The sequence below is a fragment of the Oryza brachyantha genome, chromosome 9 (genome assembly GCF_000231095.2).
Source record: "Oryza brachyantha chromosome 9, ObraRS2, whole genome shotgun sequence".
Taxonomy (NCBI): domain Eukaryota; kingdom Viridiplantae; phylum Streptophyta; class Magnoliopsida; order Poales; family Poaceae; genus Oryza; species Oryza brachyantha.
Genome location: NC_023171.2, coordinates 11,715,863 through 11,735,758, shown reverse-complemented (window position 1 = coordinate 11,735,758; position 19,896 = coordinate 11,715,863). Strand labels below are relative to the sequence as shown.

Sequence of the window (19,896 nt, the reverse complement as noted above, 5' to 3'; positions counted from 1 at the left end):
ACCTCCGAAAATGTTGGGATTGATAAATTGATAGATAAATTAACGGATATGCTATATGACGGGATCTCGTTTCCATCCGTTCGCACGGTATACTCTAATTAATTTTGACTTCCGTGATATATTAGACAGCATGGGTATATATGTCTACTTTAACTAATTAATATGATTATCTCTTTCTTCTCAACTAATTAACACAAAATACGCTTTCACTGGGGGCTAGCGGGTTTACAGTTCACACGCTGTCACTTATTACAAGTTCCGCTTCCTCTGACACTTGACGGAATTGTCGTAATGCGCCTCCAGAACTGGCACAGGAGAACAGAGAGTCTCCCTGTAGAAGTAGGCCTGCGTCTCGTAGTACCTGTGAGGCCTGAAGCTCATCAGCGGCTTCACCTCCATGCCTCCGAGCTCGATATCAATCTTCAGACCCCTCTCGTGCTGCAAATCTTGGAAGAACGCATTGCCTTCGGATCATGCAGCAGGATCTTCTCCCTGTGGACGAAGCACGGCTGAGGAGCATACAACAGGCTCAAGGATGGAGAGCCGATGCTGTGTTTCAGGCGCCACTCATGTTCAGTGAATTCAGTCTGAATTTCAAGGATCCAGATGTCCATCCTGCCATAGATCTCTGTGTTGTAGCGGCGCCACGGGGGACATGGCTGTGGAATGGGGTGGTCACCAGGCATACCTTGCCGTCCATCTCTGATAAGTAGTGAGTGAGTTTTCGGTTGTTGTGAGAGTGTTTAGCTTGATCTTGTAGCAATGGTGGAGGCTGAATTGGTGAGAAGGTTTCTTCCTTGAGATCAAACGACATGATTTTCATGCCACTGCCACTGCCACTGCTTCTTCTTTCTTCATCTTCAGTTAGCCAGTACATGGCCCCATCCACATGCACAACTCCAAGGTTCACCAAGCAACACTCCACTGGAGCTCTGATGTCTCTCCACTTGTCATCACCAATGGTGTGCACCTGAATGGCATCGAAATGGAAAGGCCGCCCTGATCTGTAGCGCCGCGGTTCGCGGGGGAAATGCGTGAGCTTGTACTCTCCTGACACAGGGTGAAACCCAAAGCTGTACAGATAGTAGAAATCATGCAGCAGAATCCCGTCGGGTTTCGAGACGAGCAAGCAGTCGCCGGTCACAGGGTTGGCTACCTTCACCGCGTGCTGCCCGTAGAAGCAAAGAAGGCCATTGCACGACGCGAAAAGGTGATCATCGGCGTCCATCGATGATGATGATGATGATGATGATGCCAATGTCGACGGTGACCACTTCTCATCAAAGACCATTGCTTGGCCAGGTTTGACAGCCCTGATTCCTGCTGCTGATGCGTCCACTCTAGGCAAGAAAAGGAGCAGCTGTTCGGGTGCACGACGAGCATGTTCAGTGATGAAACGGGGTGAGCTGATCACTCTGCACCATTGCTTGCACACGCTGTGGAATCTCACCAGGGAGCTCACCGGGAGCCTGACAAGTATCTGCTCAGTGACATCTTGTGTCATTCTTATGGCAGGAGGTGACAATGGCTGCACTACAGTGTTCTCCATCAGTGTCCATATGCTGCAACCAACCTTTCCTGTTAGAAGGTGGCCAAGGCCTGTGAAAAGCAAGGCATGAGAATGCAACCAACCACATATAAATTAAGAGAGGAAGGTGCAAAGCATGTATTATCAATGGATTACTGATTCTACAGGACCATGCGCTTTTTATCTTCTAGTCTTGTGGAAAAGAATGCTTTTTTTGCCTTTCTAGCAAAAGGAAGTGCTTTGTCACTCACCACAGCTTATCTTATTGAAGAGAAGTGGTATGCATTTTACTCACTAATGGAACATGGTAACTTAATTAGTATGTATTTTTCTGATTGATGGATGGCAACTTACTATGTACTATCTCCATTCCATAGAAAGTTCACTTTTGTACATGAATCTAGACATGCACTATGTCCATATTCATGTACAAAAGTGAACTTTTTTTTGGAGATAGAGGGAGTACCATTTTACTGATTAATGAGATATGCTACTCATTCTGTTTTATAATATAAGTTTCTCTAGTTTTGTCTAGATGTTATATAGATGCTAATGCATCTAGACACATATATATATATATATATATATATATTGATTGTTGGATGAATCTATGTAAAGTTAAAAAGTACTGCGATATGAAATGAAGGAAGTAGTAAATTCTAGATCACCCTCCATGCCTGACAAACCTTCCTGTTTTGGGATATTAATAAGTATATAAAGATTTTTACCTATCATAAGGAGATGTGCACTGTACAATACTAATATTACCAACTTGAATGAGCCAGTAAAGCTATGCAAATCTGCAGGTGAAAACAGATTAAGCTCAGCCCACAGTGTCTAGTAGACAGCACTAACCTTTTTTGGGGTTCTGCGGTAGCTGATACAGAACACCTCGAACTGGAACAGTAAGAAGTGCGTGAGTAGACTAGATCTTATTTCTTGAATCAAATTATAGTTCTGAACTGTGATTCTCTCATCCTAGGCTACTAATAAAGTTTATGGCTGCAAACGTTCTAAATATTTCATATAAATTTGAGCATTTTTTGGTAGGTTCATCAAAGGGCCGGCCACCTCTTCAATCTTGCTACAAATGCCAATCTCTGAACAGCATCTAAATCACAAACTTCCACGAAACTAATGACCTATCCATTTCTGCAACGAATTTCAAATCTACTGAGGATGAACCGTCCTGCGTCCCTTAGGTTCTTTGGCACTCAGCATTCAAGCAAGAGCTTAAAACTGACAGGTTCTCTCCCAAAGAACATCTAATCTACCCGTTTCCAGTAAAACTATGGAAGAACTGATATGCGTTGAAGTTCTCATGCAAAGTTATACCTTGAAAAGGGAGGGAGGGAGGAGAAGCTGAAGGGAACTTACACTGAGATTTCTTCTTTTTGCTTTTCAGGTGAAAGAAGCCGCCATGGCCACCAGATGACCAGAAGCTTGAGCTGAGGAAGAATGTTATCTGTTAGCCTCTTTGTTTCCTTTTTCTTCTCCTTCTTGCAGCGTTATCCACTGGCCGAGCAAGCATACAAGAGGACCAGCACAAATTTTTCTCCAATCAACAGGGCCTTATAGAATTATTCTCCAATCCAAAACCAAAATGACATATGTTGCGGAAGGAATATGACTCATGTTAGCTAAATTTGACTAGGGTCAGAGAGGTGATTGTTTACCTTGAAAAAGAAAAGCCAAAGGATATATGTGCATATGAAAAATAATTTGTAAAAAAATATATATGTATTTTTGCTGATTTATAAGACATGACTGAAAAATAAACTTCGGCGAAAAACCCAAAAATCAACTTCAAAATTAAGGTTGAAAATTTAAATTTTGAATATAAGTGAAAAAATAGGGGTATAGATGTATGTTTAGTTTATGTGATGCTTGTGATAAAATTTTATTTTTAATATATAAGGTCCACACGTCGATATTACAAAAGCGTGTCTAACTTATCACATGTTAGTTAAAGTGTGGCTTCATCTTTGTTAATCAAACATTAGACAAATTAGTTGAAATATTATGATAATCTTAGATAAATTTAATACATCGATCAACCCTATATATTCACCCCATATTTTGGCTTTGCTTATAAACCAAAATTAAAATATTCAGTATTAAATTTGGGGTGATTTTATGGTTTTTTTACTAAAATTTATTTTCAACATTAGCTTTTAATAGATACGAACACATATACACAATTTTTATTCATAAACTATTTTTTATTTATAAATATGTTGTTTAGTTTTTTCAGTGCACCCTGCTACTTCCACTCGACCAGTCAGCAGTGCAAACTCTGCATCTCCCTGCCAAGTGCCATGGTTGGATCCAGCTACCCAAGACGTAACAGTAGTACACCGTCGTCGTCGTGGTGCGTCCATGTCCCGGCTTTGTTTCTACGCGGCAGTCATGGTCGTCCTCGTCCTCATCTCCACCCACCTCTCAGACGCTCTCTGATGATCGATGTGCCACCACGCACCCGTCGCTGCCATTGCCATGCCCCCGGCCCCCTGCACTGCAAAAGCGCGCGGCCGGCCAGTCGCCCGGCGAAGTGGACACTACCGCCCACTTGAGCTGCTGCTACTAGTCCTTGACGGGACGTAGCCCAACATGCTAGCTCCCCAAGTGGCCTGTCCCGTTCGCTCCCACACGACCCGCCGCCGCTGCACCAGTAATCAGCAGCCGTCGTGGGCTCGCCGGCGACAGCTTTCCCGAGCTCCGGCGACCGGCGATCGGACGGCGGCTTGGCCAGGTTCACCGCTCCGGGACAGTACGCGCCGCGTTCATTCCCTCCGGTCCACCGCGTCGCTCTCCGGCGAGGAGGAGAGCCACGTGGCGTCCACGTGACCTGGCGGGGGGTGGGGCCCCACCTGCCGCGCTGGGTGCACCGCACCGCACGGGCGGCGCCGGAAAGCAACGCCGCAGCGCGCGCGTCAGCACAGCACACGCGACGCCCCCGCTCGCGTCGTCTCGTGGGCGCGCGGCCACGTCCCCCACCCTACTCTGGCTACCGGGCCGGGCCTACCTACATGCCCCCTTGTACCCATCTGGGCCCATCTACCATCCCCCTATCGCCTTCTCTCCTTCCTCCGTTTCTTCAGGCAATCAGGCTGCCTGTATTTTTTTATGGGCGGTATATTTCGTGTAATTTTTTTAATATAAATTACTTTAAAATCATAAAAATATGTTTTATAAGTTTTCATAGTTAATAATCAATCACATGTTGATTGTATTCCTCATTTTGAGTGCCAAGAAAATATTCAGCTGACCGTCGTTTCTAACCCACCTGAGCCCATTTCAATCGTGCCAAAATGACCGATCAACTCTGACACATTATATACATCTTTACAATTACTCCTCTAAAAAATAAATCAATTTCTAACTACAAATTTTGTTCTATCTCAAGGGGATCAATGCCTGACTATAAATCTCGAAAAAAATTTTACATGTTTGACTTTACGGCTTCTAGAAAAAGTGGTGGAACGTAACTAGACGGTTCCAAACCGAATAAAATTGAATACATAAAAAAAAAAGGGGGGGCCAGCATCGAATTGCAGCAGCAATGGATGATAGTGATGAGGGGGAGTAGAGTAGACAAAGCGTGCAACACAAGCACTGCACACCCACTTGACGGACGGACCCAACAAGTTGGGCAGAAAGAAGAGAACACGCACGGCAGCACGCACAGTCATCGATCGGCTGCTGGGCTGGCTCAATTAGCTGTGGATTAGCGCCGCCCACATCACCACAAACTGGTCAAGTGCTGCCCTAATCCACTATAATAAACTCTTAACCGTGCAGGGTCCACACGCCCAGGATCTCCACCCGGATCCTCGCTTAACCGAGACGTCGTTACACTGGAAGCATCCATCCATTGATTATGCATAAGGCACGTTTGGTACGGCTCGAACTCATAAATTTAACTTTTAAAGCGATTCAGAGGATAGTGGTAGAACAACTCGGATCTATTTTCGACCTCGCTTATAATCATATGTATGCTAATAAATCTAGACATATATACAAAACATATACATCAGTATATGGATAAATCTAGTCAAACTCAGAAAATAACGGAGAGTAACTTAATCTCTTTTTTAAAAATCTTTTAATCACTTTAATTCATGAGCTTTGAAACTAAATCGTTTGGTTACACTCCAGCTTAATCAAACAGATCATTACTCCCTCACTCTTATAACTATCTAACCTACCCTCACATAAACTAATTAAACTAGTCCCGTTCACACTGGTGATAGTTCGCTAATCACTCACCCGCATGCATGTGCTGTGCCGGTGTAATAAGCAACAGCACAACGGTAGTACTCTGCCTGACTGACGCGAGCAGTTAACACTAGCAGCATTTTGATGAAATTATCGTACGTCAGGCCGAGATTAATTAGGCAGCGTGAGAAGAAGATCGAGAGCCAATGCGATGGCTCGGCGTGTGCACGGGATGCACCCCAACCGCGAGCGAGGGCTTCTCTGACCCCCTCCTCGCCGGCCAGCAAGGCTGGGAAAAACTAATCATGGTGGTGTGCATGGCATCCAAGGAAATTCGTACTTGCAGAAATAAAATTATCGATGCAGATTAGTATAATAATCAAAGTTAAATTCAGGCTTGGGGGAGTTCATCGATTAATTAGAACTAAATTCGGCCAGTCGCGATCTCCGGGCCGATCGAGATCGATGTGAATGTTAGATTAAGTGATGAGAGCGTCTCAACAATTTAAATTTGGCAGAACGTTATAATATTTCAAGTTATTAACCGACATGCTAGCGACGAGCATTTGAAAAGAAAAGAAGTTCTCGATCCAAAGTTTTTCCAACCGATTGTTCGAGGCGGTGGCATGCATATGCATGGCCGCGCTTCCCAAGTCAAGCCGGTGGCGGTCAAGTTCAGACAGGAACCAGCAACAATTTTTTTTCTTTTTTGGTTTCAACTTGCATTGCAAGTTCCATTGCTAAGATTATTTAACTCCGAGTGCGTGTCACGTATTAATCTGCCAGGTTAACTGCCGACTAAGGCTATGTTCTTTTACTCAGAGATTTTACTTGCCGAATTACTAGATAATATATTTTTTAAAAAACAAATTTGTATTTAGAAGTTTATCAAATTACAAAATATTTCATCTCCTATCATCGGTATGTACCGCAAAAGTAAAAAAGAATATTTGATTTTGATGCAGCCGAAGGCGTTGTGGATTAACGGGGCGAGCCCGACAAAAAAAAGCATGCAGCATTTTCACACCGGCTTCCAAACCACGGCGCCCTCCCATCCCTGCTCTTCTTTGATCGCCTCGAGCGGACACGGGGAGCGCCGCATCAGCCGCCGCGTGGTGCGTCCCGCCGCGCCCCCGCCGCGTCGTCGCGCGCGCATCTGGTCGCCGTCCCGTCCTTCACCGACGAGACGGCGTTGCTGTCGCCTCTCGCGGTCTGCGTTCCGCCGCCGATGAGGGGAATCCATAGAAAAAAAAACACATTAGGGTGACAATAAAAAAACAAACGGTGTATTTATAAATGAGAAATAATTTATAAACAATATATATATATATGTTTTTTTTCTCTATGACATAAGACAAAACTATCATAAAAACCATCATCAAAATACGCTTCTAATTTAAGACTGAAAATTTTAAATTTTGGTCGACAAATTTAACCCGTGGAAAAAGATAGTGCTGCTTGCTCGTTATAACTAGTCACATTGGAATACTGTCCGTGCACAAACGACGGATGGAATTGGAATATGTAAATAGTTTGCAATAATATGTTCCATTGCTAATCCGATGCGTTCTTGCACGATAATTATTGGGGGTACTCGGTGATCTGCGCCTGCATAAACCGCGCACATTATTGGACGCCACGAACCAAAGCGTACCGAATTATTGGGCGCCCACGAACCGCACATGTGGGATGTCCCTCCCCCCACCCCCCGGCTCGCCGATCCGACGGCCGGATGCGCGCCGCGGCGCCGATCCGACGGCGGGGAGTGCGTCCGCCGCTCGCGCCGCACCGCCTCCAGTGCGCCCACCTATAAATGCGGTTCGAGCCAGCAAGCTGCTCCCCCCGGGCTCTCTCTCTCTCTCTCTCTCTCACTCACTGTACGCTCCCTCACAGTTTCGCGTCGGCCGCCTCGGGAGAATCGGAAATTGCAACCGGGTTCCTGGGTCTCGCGGATAAGCGGAGCCCCTCGCGCGCGTGGATTCGAGGTGTTTTGAGGGGGTTTGGGGCGAATTTGTTGCCGCCGACGAGGAGGATGGGGATCTCGAGCATGCCAGCGCCCAAGGACAGCCTGGTGCTGTACGTGCTGTACAACGCGGTGGTGTCGTTGGCGGCGTTGGCAGCGGTGGTGCGGGCGGCGCTGGTGTTCTTCGGCCTCCCCGCGCCGCCGTCGCTGACGCTCGGCGAGGACGGGGAGGACGCGGCCGTGTCCGTGTCCGCGGCGGTGGTGGGGCCGAGCCTGGCGGAGACGTTCAGGGCGAGGTTCCGCCCGGCGCGGTTCGGGCGGAGGCGCGCCGCGGCGGACTGCCGCGTCTGCCTGGTGCGGTTCGAGCCGGAGGCGGTGGTTAACCGCCTCCCCTGCGGCCACCTCTTCCACCGCGCCTGCCTCGAGACCTGGCTCGACTACGACCACGCCACCTGCCCGCTCTGCCGCTCCCGCCTCCTCCCCGCCGCCGCCGACCCACGCGCGCCGCTGGCGCCGCGGACTTAGGAGGAAGAGGAGGGAAGATTCCCCGCCGTTCGAGCGCGCCGCCCGCGCCGGCTACGCGCCACCGTCTCCGGGTGGCCTCCCCGTGTGGGCGTAGGAAGCTAGAGATCCTTTCTTCTTCTTTTTTTTGCACTTTACCCCCTCACTTTTCTCGTTTTTTTCCGTTTCGTACGGTTCGTGCCAACCAACCGATGTACCGTGTAAATACGAGAGAGTGCTCCTACGGGTGTAGCACTTCCGTGATGAGCTTGTGTATAAACCTTTTTTTTGGGAATACCAAAAAAGATCGCGAGAAAAAAAATACTTCCTACACTTATCACAAATCAAAATTACATTACCCTTACTGTGGTTGATGCAAAGGGAGGAGGAAAAAAATACATCCCCCTATTTATTTTAATAAATAACACCGTTAATTTTTTTCACATGTATGATCAATTCATCCTACAAATAAATTTAGTACAGCGTACAAATATATGATAATATAATTTTTAATTAAAATGCATTTAATAATAACTTAATCATAACAATATAAATAGATAGCTACGTAAAACTTTTTTATAAAACAAATGATCAATACATATACACTTAAATGATCAATACATATACACTTAAAAGGGCACGAGTATCATGTATTAAAATATAAAACTGAACTGAGCATTAAAATTGCTTAGGGTTACTTCCAGAGAAACGGCAAGGGGAATGATAAAGTAATTAATGGTCAAGTGGGTTGGTTACTTTGGTTGAATTGATGGGAAATTGTTTTTGGCAAGGGAGGAGGAGGAGGAGGGGGGAGACAAGGCGCTGAAAGGCACGGCAGCGGGGGAGGTTGTTTAAGCGCGAGGGTCACATGGATACGTGCCTATCAAACGCGGGGCCCACACCCCCCCACCTCGCCTCGATCCGGAGATGTCAGATGCGTCCCTCCGTCCGCGTCGCCGCTGGCACATGCCATGCGATGCGGCCCCCTACCCAGGATTGGTATGAGAATTCGTTCGCTGATCAAATGCCGGCCCGGAGCTACCTGTTTTGTCTTCTTCTTCTTTTTTTTTTTGTTATAGTTGTTGTGGTTGTTTATCGCTCGAAAATCAACGAGAATTAGTGGGATGCGGATTCCAGTTTAATTTCCGCTCTACATTTTTTTCTTATTGATTTTCAAGTGGTATCAACTAACACCAACACTTTCTCTGTCTAACGAAAACATAGAATCGGTTGCGGACTTGCGGATGAAAATTAATTCTACCAAATATGTGAATGTGTCGTATGCTAGCATCGAACCTTCAGTTCTTTTGCATGGCCCCCGGTATATGCATTATCAAGGGTGGATCAAGTATGGAGTTGCACCCTCTATACGTTGGATCCCTTGTAAAAAATATGGAAGGGGAGAGGGGAAGAAAAGGGGAAAAGAAGAAGAGAAGAGAAGACTGAAAGAAGAAGATAATTAGTCTCTTGGACTTTAGATCCTGTGAAACTACGAATTGATTAAGGCCAGACTCAAAATAATGTAATTTATTAAATCTTCAATTTTTAAATAAGTTATTAAACGAATTTATAACGGATTAAGAAGATAAACGTGTGGATCCAGTCGTAGTTGTTCTAGGCTTGTTCCGCCACTGCATGATGGAATGGTGTATGGAGATGAGTAGTGCTCAACCAGCCACGCGTGATCGTGTCGCTTTGGGTGAGAGAATAGCATGCAGGTGATTTCGTCTCCACTCCAATGTGAGAGATTACTGTCGGTTTTTCATGAAAAAGAAGTCAAACAATACATTTGTAAAAACATAATTTATAAATAAAACTTTTATATGTATTCTTAGTGATATAAAAATAAACATGGTAAAATAAACTAAACAAAATCTAAAATCAACTCCAAATTTAAGATTAAAAATTTAAATTTTAGCTCATAAATATAAGTAGAAGTGAAAAACATAGCACAAAATACCGCTTCTGGCCGATGGTTCACTAGTCGAACCACCAGTTTTTTATTATTACTATTATATCTTAATTTATATTATTTTTAATACACAAACATTATAAATTGGTAAATATGTATAAATAAACCAATATATTCTTTATTATATAGCTACAACATGAAAACATCATTATAGTATGGTAAGCTAATAAATTTATATTATAATGCTGTTTGCTGTTATAGGATAAATTAAAAAAAAGACGGTTGGATTCTAAAAACCGGCCAGTTTAAAAATTCTATTGGTTCACCGATTATTTACCAGCTGGATTGCATGAACGATTTTTTAGCTGAACCGAGTTGCCAAACTTACTAGTTCTGTTTTTTTAGTTCAACCCCTAGTCCGGTTTTTTTCTTTTACTACGGAAAGACGAGTGTGTTATTTAGGAAGGGTCGTTGTCAAACCAAGTTTGCAAGTTTGTTGCGACGTCGAATTCAGGTTGACATCTACGACTAGTCCAGCGTACGGCAATGCAGCTGTTTGTAAGGACAAGTATTTCTTGGCATCTCCAGGAAGCCAAACGGTATTTTTCAGACAGACTGTGCAGCCGTATATACATTGTGAAGCGGCGAAGCTCACCTTGGTTGCTTGTTTTCCACGTGTACGATTGACAGCAGCATGAGAAAAAAATACTGTCTCCGTCCTAAAATAAACTAATTTTTCATTTTTTACCTATAATTTTTGACTCTTGTCTTATTTAAATTTTTTTACGATTGATATTTTTGTTTTTATTAGATGATAAATCATAAATAGTACTTTACTTGTGACTAATTTTTTTCTAATTTCCTGAAAATTTTTCAAATAAGACGAATGGTCAAACGTTCGACACGGAAATCGGAGAATTGGTTTTTTTTGATAGAGGGAGTAGCTGGAAGCCATGAACGATTTCCAATAACAGAGAGGCTAGTTAGAGCAGGTACAATATCATATATATATATATATATATATATATATATATATATATATATACGTCAGCTATAAATATATTTCAATGTGATAAGAGAGTAGAGAAAAGAGTAGCGGGCTACAGATTTATACCTAGCTATAGCACTGACTCCAAGACACATATGTGTATGACAGGAGGGACCGTATATTAATTATGTAGTATATGACTATTATATAAATTGGTTATTAAGTTGGTTATAGATAATTTGTAGCCAATAGTTAGCTATACTATTGAACTTGCTCTTAAGGCATGATAGAATGTTAGTTTTGGGGTAAAAATTCTATTTTTTTGTCATCGACAAAGCGTATATGATTCGAAGGTTTGTTATATCAATAGCGAGATATTGAAATGTGTCAAAAATTCTAGTACTTAGGTACCAAAAGATATCAAAATTTTACACTAAAATTTTAGTACTTTCTGCTTTCTGCTATCTTCTCAGTACTATAAAATTGCTCTTCACTAGCAAAGAATGTCAGTTCTATAAAGTATTGATATAAGCCGTTTAATCTACGGAATGCCATCACTGATAGATTTCCCGTTTTCGTCACTCCCGTTCGTTAGGGTTGTCCAATAGCCATCAACTCTGTATGTTGAAATATATTTGTCTAAAAATGTTTATAGTCCAGAAAAGAGAGGTTAGCGGTACAATAAGTGCTCGCTTCGTTTTATATCGTAGAATCTTTTACTGACAAGATTTATCAATTGATCAATATATATAATTTATATATGTATTTAAATTTATTAGTATCTATATAAATATACGCATCTTACACCGAGACTGTACGGAGCGATTATATTGTAATGGGCACTAGAACAGACTGTTGCTGACTTAGGTCAGAGGAAGAAAACGATGTTGATGACATGCCATCTAGCGTCACTGCAGTCTGAAGATCCATGTGTTCCTCCTCTGTGCGAAATGCGGCTGTGTGCAACGAACAGAATAGATTCAGACATAAGTATATGCTGAGTTCAGCAGCAGAACGAAGAGACTAGGAAGGCGTTCAGAGAAAGGCGTTCTCACTTCCCATGCTCTGCCTTAGCTGTTTCATGTTTTGTATGGGTACTAATTTCGAGCCACACATCACACTCGAGGCTTAGTTCTTTTGTCACATATTATTATTTGATTTTTGCGTGAACTGGTATACAATATATTTCTTTGAAATAAATTATGCACAAAAGTCTATCGTATCTTATAGTATAGTTTTTCAGTTTTATAATTCATCGTTTATACTATTAAATAGCTATAAAATTCAAATAATTCTTCATCTTTAATGAACTAAAAGAACACAACCGGATACCGAACTCATCAGAATGTATGGCTGCAGTTCATAGCTAGGACAGGCAGAGTAGTTACGATTCAGAGTTTCAGATTTGAACAGTCAGTGAGTTGTTCAGTGTCATACGAGTAAAAATGTTCCATACATGTCAACCTCGTCGAGAAAATTCTGCCACGTCGAATTCAGGAGGGAAAAAAAAAAGAGCAATGCATTGCATTTACCGATGGATCATGCAGAAAACAACAAGACAGTGGAGCTGCAACCTGTTCCAGCTACCAACCAGATTCCTACTATCAAGCTGATGTGCTCTGCCTCCTCTCCTTTGTCAAAATTCAGACGTCAGCTTGTCAAACAGGCCCAAATTCTCGTGGATTTGGATGCAAATTAGCACTTAACCTTAATGGTAAGAAAAGAACAATTGGCTTATTGGCCGTATGTACCAGGATCCACGCAAACTCGATGACCCTGAAAAACACTAGTGACATTCAGGAGGTGATTCGTTTGGTTTGTTCAAGAAAAAAACCAAATGCATTATAAATAAAAAAATAATTTATTAATATAACTTTTATATACGTGTTCTTAGTTATCTAAAAGCCTAGGCTAAAATAAAAGCTATGATAAAAAATATGAAATTAACTCTAAATTTAATATTAAAAATTTAAATTTTAGCTTATAAACATAAGCAGAAGTAAAAAGATAAGGCTCTCGATGATTCACAACTTTTCGTTGAATCTTTTGTTCTTTGGGGGGTTTTGCAACTGCCTTGCTTGCTTTACAGGGATAGTTCAGGTCAAAGGACAGACTGGGGAAAATGACGGCCTAAATCCCATGTCAAAGAAAATGATTACCCTGCTCTTGACAATGCCGGTAATAAACGTGCATTAAAAATGATAATGGCAATACACCCGATCCACCGATGACTTTCATAGAAACAAAATGGAGTGTCCGATTCAGGGTTTGCTTTATTCGGGGTAGCAGAGGTAACTGAACCCTGGTCCTATACCCGGTACTGAACGGTACATAAACCGAACGAAAATTTAAATCGGACGTTTAAATTTCTTATAAACTTGGGAGGCTACTGGACCCTTACCGTTACCGAACCTGGTGGTAAACCAGTTACCACGGTAACCGCGTACCCAAAGGTTCTGCTCGAATCCGCTAATGGATTGTGATTTCCTTTTGGGCATGCTTTTCAAGTTTATAATAAGGAATGTACTTTGTGCACAAAAAATTATATGTAATAGTTTCTCATCTAATATATTTCTTAAGCAAAATTTTCATTGTGTAGAAGTTAATTTAATCGTTTATATCATTAAACAGCTATGAAAACAATAATTTTTCAGTACTTTCATCCCAGCTGTCTCAAACACCATCGTATGTACGGCCTAGACAATATGCGGCAGCTGTGTGGAGAGGATAAGAACAGAAACCTGCTGCATGCAGAGCAGAGGATAAGAGCAGAAACACTGACGATATTCAGTGTCATCCTGCAGTCAGATTCAGACAGAGTTTCATTCACAAGCTCCTCCTCTGCTTGCTTGCTTGCTTTCGCGGGAGCCACGGCGACGTGATCTGTTCCTTCCTCTTGTCCGCGATCCCGACAGCCAGAAGCTGAAACTTTTCTCCACTACTCTTGGGCTCACTGGATCAGTTGTGCCGAGTCCGAGTTGGGCCAGCTGCAATTTTTTTCTGCAGTAGCCGTGCTGGACAAAGTGGTCACAGTATGCATACATATGGCCCAGGAAAGTGATCGCAATCAGCAGACAGGAACTGACATCCTCTCGACCAGTTGGTGCTGCATTCTCTAGTGCAAAGCAGCAGAATTTCTAAAGGTTGTTTCTATTTTTCTACATGTTATAAACAGTGAAAATCATAAGGGTTTCTTTGAAACAAGGGTTTGAAAAATAGAGGGTAGGAATACAAGTCCACGACAGATGATTGTAGAACACAGGGGAATGAGTTCATAAATCTTGTTATATTTCCTCCCAAACTATGGAACGAGGCATTAGATAGGAATTTTCATAGGATCTAACAGGATCCAATCCTTTGTTTCAAAGGGTCATATGTAGAAAAATCCTATAGTATCGAAATCCTACAAAATTTATATGTTTTTCATTCGAATCAAAGGAGACCTAAAACTGCAGTTGTTACTGATATATGACGATGATCATCTGTTGCAATGCCAGTCACATTTTACATGTATCACTACCAGCATTTTCCTCTGAAGAAGAGGTATATATATGATCAAGCAAGAACATCCAATTACAAGGTATAACAATGGCAACACCAGCAACTCGAACAAGCACTCAACAAATCCATTCAAGTAGAGCACTGGTGGCTTTGAAAATTGCAGCACCGATAGAGAGACAGTATGGACTAGAGTTAAGCAGTTCAATGGAAAATAACTCGGGGTTCCAGAAATGAGCTTACAAATCTACAACTGAAGAGTTCCCCGTTACCAGGCATATGCCTGGAGGAGCTCTACATGTTCTCTTTGTTTCACGCATCAGCTCAAATGCACTGTTTTTGGATTCAGAAACCACAAAAGAAGAAACCTAGAAAAATTCAAACTCTAGATAGTTGTCTGAGCCCTTCTGGTTGGAAGCTGGTGCAACCTTCCCATTTGCTGATGGCACCTGCTTTGGGCGACAATCGAGCTCAACTGGCTTTGGTATGTCTGGAGGGCTCGCGCATCTTATTAGTGCCCAGTTGACACCCTCAAAGAATGGATGCTGCTTTATCTCTGTAGCCCCACGCTTGTAACCGAGTCGGTGCTGAGGGTCCTTGACCAGTAGTCCCCTTATCATGTCCCTCGCCGAGAAGCTCACTATCGGGGACTCTGGGAACCGCAAGGGCTGGCCAACGACATTGAAGAGCGTAGCTCGATTGCCTGAACCCTTGAAAGGGGTCTTGCCAAACAATAGCTCATACAAGAATATGCCGAAGGTCCACCAATCCACTGCACTCCCATGGCCCTCCCCTTTTATAATTTCTGGGGCCAAGTACTCATGGGTGCCGACAAATGACATGGACCGAGCATCAGTTGGTTCAGCGATGAGCTCAGGGAAAAGGGTAGCTTGGTTTGGAGCATCCAGCTTCGGTTTCTCCTTCTTTGACTTTGATTTGGACTTAGACTTGAAGAACCTAGGTCCAAAGCACGTGGTTGGAGCAACGCATGATGGCTGAATGCACGATGGCTCTATGCAAGCAGGCTGAACACAGTATGCTGCATTATTCCTCTGCAATGCATCTAAGGTAGGATTTGCAGACTTGACAACAGTTGGGCTCACTGAACAGCGCAGAGAGAGGTCGAAATCAGACAGCATGATGTGGCCATCCTCCCGAACTAGGACATTTTCTGGCTTCAGATCACGATATATGATACCAAGCATATGCAGGTACTCCAAAGCTAGGAGAACCTCTGCCACATAGAACCTGAAAGAAACATCAATGCATTGAGTGCTAGTTCTGGGTAAATGCTTAAACAAACCTCCACACTAAAGACTTGGTTGGCAAAGATTGATAGGCAAGTTGAAAAAACAATCCTATAGATACCTATAATTTTCAAGACCCATGTAGTTCAAGTAATAATCAGGACGACTTGATCAAAGCAGTGTAGAATTGTACAATAGAACAAACACAAGCATTTCAAGAGCATACTTTGAACTTCCAGGCTATCATGTGTACAACGAATGGACTTAGCATTTGGATGTTAAAAGGACATAAATGCCATGCAGCCAAGTATGTTAATATAAAAAAGACAAATAAATATAAGAATGCTAACCAATGGATCAGAGACTGGTGGTGTTTTTCTTTGGTCCTTGAGAAGCATATGCAATCCACCTCACATAGAGTTAATCAAGAGGTAAGAGGTATATACATGCTGATTAACACAAAAAATACCTCTACCACTCAAGGACCAGCAAAAACATCAGCGAGGCACACTGCTACTAGTAAACACTGATAAACTTACTATAAGCGTGTTAGAGAAATAAACATAATAAGCAGAAGTACATACTTTGCTGCTTGCTCTGAAAAATGTTTTCCAGGCTGCCTTTGTCGAAGAGTGTGAAGGTCCCCTCCAGGGCAGAATTCCATGACCAGACATGAAAATTTATCCGTCTCGAAGTGAGTATATAGGGTTGGTAGAAATGGATGATCAAGGGACTGCAGTATCTCAAGCTCAGTCTGTGATCGAAGAAGCTTCTTCCGACTTGCCAAAGATGCCTTATCCATGACCTTCATTGCAAAGTAACTCCTAGTACCACTCAATTCTGAGAGATACACGCTGCCAATATCTCCTGAGCCTAACTTCTTAAGCAGTCTAAAATGGTTCAAACCAAGAATACCATCCTTGGTTTTGACCGTTTGGATTGCTTCCCACCTTGAATCATTCCCTTTGTGCGGCTTTGTAGTGGCGCTGCTCATACTGCTGCGCGAGCTCTCATCACTTATGTCGCTGCTCGTGCTCGCGCGGCACATGCTGCTCTTCCCGCTCTCAGTGAAATTAGCTCTGTCACTTGTCTTAGCACTACCACTGGTCTTCCTCAAACTATTTGTCCCATCACTCACTTTAGCAGAAGCGAAGCTGTCGCTTGTACTACTCTTTTGTGACGTCTTCTTTTCCTGATTCCCATTACAATCCAAGTTTTGGATCTCCTTTAACTCACCAGAATCTTCCTCCACGACTAATGAATCATCCAGGGTCCCAGACTCTGAAGATATGCCCGAAAGCTCCTTGTCCAGCATAGACACAGGAGAACCTTGCTGCTTGTCAGATGGCGTTCGCTCCTCTGAAACTATCTCAGAATTACCTCCCTGCCTTTCATCTTCCCCAGTGTCCTTCGGCTTTGCCGCTTGACCAGGCATACTTTGCAACAGCGATTTAGATGACATGAACTAAGCAGTTTATCTGAAACAATCAAGTGCGGTATTTAACAGGATGGTGAAGACCAAAGACTCTCCACCCCCAAATATTCAGCAGGGCAGTCAGTACTCAGCGAGACTGAACGATCCCCGATTCCTCATCTGAAATTTAAAAAAAAACACAAAATTTCCCCATTAGCATACCATGCTACCACCATAATAACAACTAGGGTTTGTTCGACAAAGGCGCTCAGATTATCCACAATCAAACAACTCCGGGGAACCCAAACCACGGGGGATCAAGAATCCAACAAAAAGAAAAGAGAAAGAAAGCGACGCCGCTGAAACATTCGGACAAATCGAGCAGAACCAGCCACGCTACAAGCCCACCTGAACCTTTAGAACAAAGAGAACAAGACAACCAAAAGAAAGGGGAAATCTTTCCGCGATTCAGGGTCAAAGAAGCCACCTTGAAGCCACGAGCAAACTAACACCTACGGATTTGACAGATCCAGCGCCGCCGCCGCCGCCGCACCCCGCCGCATCGCAACTCTCCAAAAGGGGGCAGCGAAAGCGGAAGGGGGAAGAGACTCAGAGAGTGGATAGCAAGGAGAAGAAGAAGAAATCACGAGCGCCCTAGCCCCAGCATTTCCCTCAGAAATAGGGGGCAGTGGGCCAGAACAAGACGAGATTAATAACAAAAGTGGAATCTTTAAGATAATCCCACCCAAAGAGGAGAGGATACAGCACAGCACACACACATTGCAACCTGGAACAGCACAGCTGCAAGCTCACCACCTCCTTTGCCTGCTCCCCCCCTTTCTCCCTCCCCAACAAAAGATGAAGCAGGTGGTGTGATGGAGCACACCGGAGTCATATGAGCAGCAAGCAGCACACCCACACATACACACATGTGGTGTTTCCTCACCTCACATCCGCAGGGCATGGGAGTACTGACACCCAGTCGCCATTGAATGCGGCAGCAGGAGCAGCGGCGGCGGCGGCGGCGGAGGCGGTAGATTTATAACTCTAAAAAAAGCGTTTTTGTGGGAAGAAAGGATTAGATCTAGAAAGTGATGGGGGTGGCACGCATTAAAACATTCAAGCAAGCAGGAAGAAACAGATCAAGAATGAACATCCCCACACCTGAGGAAAATGACACCGCATATCTACCAACTAATCAGTTAATCTGCCACCAGGGGGAAGAAGAAGAAGAAGAGGAGGAAGAAGAAGAAGATGGACAGTGCAGCTGTGCAAGTACCTCTGCTAGGGCCAAGAAGCCATGGCGGTAGTGGTGGTGGTGGCAGCACAGCAGGTTGTGGTAGGGGGAGATGATGCTGCTCCACCAGGCAGCTAGAGCTCTCCCTCCTCCAGCTGAGCCATGGATGGCGATGGCGATGGCGATGGCGATGGCAATGGCAAAGGCAAAGAAAGGCAAAGCTGGAGCAGCTGCCGCATGGTAGAGTACTACTAGTTGTTGTGGGCTTGTGGATGATGGCCAGAGCAGTGTGGCTTTGGACTCAATTTGTGTGGGGCTTCAGGGTTCAGCCTGCAAAGTGCAAAGAGACAAGTGCGTCTGTGTGGAGAAGAGAGCGTTGAGGAGAGGACGGACGGGTCAAGGCCTCTCAAAGCTCCAGTGAAAAGCTGAGCTCTTTGGGTGCTTTGGTTTACTACCTCGCTAATCTAATCTCTCTCTCTTTCTTTTTCTTGTTAGGATTTTAGGCCTACTCACTGACCTAATCTAGGGTTAGTTTGAGATTAAAATTGATCGTACTAAAATTTAGTTATTTTAGTAGCGGATCGTTTGCTAAACGCCAAATGAGACTATCAATATTTTGGTTTGGCTAATATTGGTGACAAATTTTCATATAATCAAAATTTTTATTTGGATGATCATCTAAACTAGTTTCATCATTCATATCTCTTTGTACTCCATTAGATCATCCATATATGACATTCTCTATATTTCTTTGGAGGATGGAGAGAGATCATTTAAATATAAATGTTTTTTCTCCTAATATGAATGATCTAAAAATAGATGATATGATAGCCATTCTGTTGGAGCTCAATTTATAGTCTTCATCCTCTATTTTCAGGATAGATGAGCTGTTAGGGATGCTCTAATCTAATCTTGGTTCGACATTGTCGTCGCTCTCTCGTGGGCCCAAAAACATTATCCACTTTACTGATTTGTAGTAAAAAAACATTTGGAAATCTGTAGATAAAAAGGTTGAGGTCCCTTTTGATTCAAAGGAATTTGATAGGATTTGATTCCTTTTATAAATTTTTCCTATAAAGTTCTTTGAATAAAGGAATGAACCTTATGAAATCCTATGAAATTCCTATAGAATGTATTTTCCTATACAAGTTTTAGAGGAAATATAACAAGAGGTTGATGGCTTATTCATTTCAAAGGATAGGAAAAACGTAGAAATATGAAAAATGTAGGAATATTATGGGTTTGCACATGCAAAACAGAGGATCAAAAAACAGAGAAATATGATGGTATGGAGCATTCGGAACACAGGAATATAAACCATAGAAATTAACATGCATCCTATGCCAACTAAAACAAATGAGGTAGAAGTAAATGTTTTAATCCTATGAAA

The 19,896-nt window shown here is 43.1% G+C and overlaps 3 protein-coding genes across 7 annotated transcripts; 1 reads left to right on the top strand and 2 right to left on the bottom strand.

The window, feature by feature from the left end:
• Positions 1-143: 143 nt before the first annotated feature.
• Positions 144-3,080, bottom strand: LOC102702966 (putative F-box protein At1g32420). Of its 2 annotated transcripts, XM_015841024.2 has the most exons (3): positions 2,906-3,080; positions 2,384-2,425; positions 144-1,599 (listed from the first exon to the last, which is right to left on the bottom strand). In XM_015841024.2, the coding sequence occupies exon 3, from the start codon at positions 1,547-1,549 to the stop codon at positions 557-559; it is 993 nt and encodes a 330-aa protein (XP_015696510.1). In that variant the 5' UTR covers positions 1,550-1,599; positions 2,384-2,425; positions 2,906-3,080; the 3' UTR covers positions 144-556. The 2 variants fall into 2 exon arrangements, with proteins under 2 accessions (XP_015696510.1, XP_015696509.1); XM_015841023.2 differs by lacking the exon at positions 2,384-2,425 and having other exon boundaries at positions 2,906-3,079.
• A 4,519-nt stretch (positions 3,081-7,599) lies between these two features.
• On the top strand, positions 7,600-8,606 carry LOC121055347 (probable E3 ubiquitin-protein ligase XERICO). The gene has a single exon (XM_040527716.1). The coding sequence runs from the start codon at positions 7,779-7,781 to the stop codon at positions 8,232-8,234; it is 456 nt and encodes a 151-aa protein (XP_040383650.1). The 5' UTR covers positions 7,600-7,778; the 3' UTR covers positions 8,235-8,606.
• Positions 8,607-14,739: 6,133 nt separating this feature from the next.
• On the bottom strand, positions 14,740-18,766 carry LOC102702493 (serine/threonine-protein kinase D6PK-like). Of its 4 annotated transcripts, XM_040527467.1 has the most exons (4): positions 18,549-18,766; positions 18,216-18,316; positions 16,440-17,449; positions 14,740-15,856 (listed from the first exon to the last, which is right to left on the bottom strand). In XM_040527467.1, exons 3-4 carry the CDS (start codon positions 17,315-17,317, stop codon positions 14,977-14,979), a joined length of 1,758 nt encoding a protein of 585 aa, XP_040383401.1. In that variant the 5' UTR covers positions 17,318-17,449; positions 18,216-18,316; positions 18,549-18,766; the 3' UTR covers positions 14,740-14,976. The 4 variants fall into 4 exon arrangements, with proteins under 4 accessions (XP_040383401.1, XP_006660743.1, XP_015696748.1 ...); XM_006660680.3 differs by lacking the exon at positions 18,216-18,316; XM_015841262.2 differs by lacking the exons at positions 18,216-18,316; positions 18,549-18,766 and adding an exon at positions 18,057-18,075.
• Between the last annotated feature and the right edge of the window lie 1,130 nt (positions 18,767-19,896).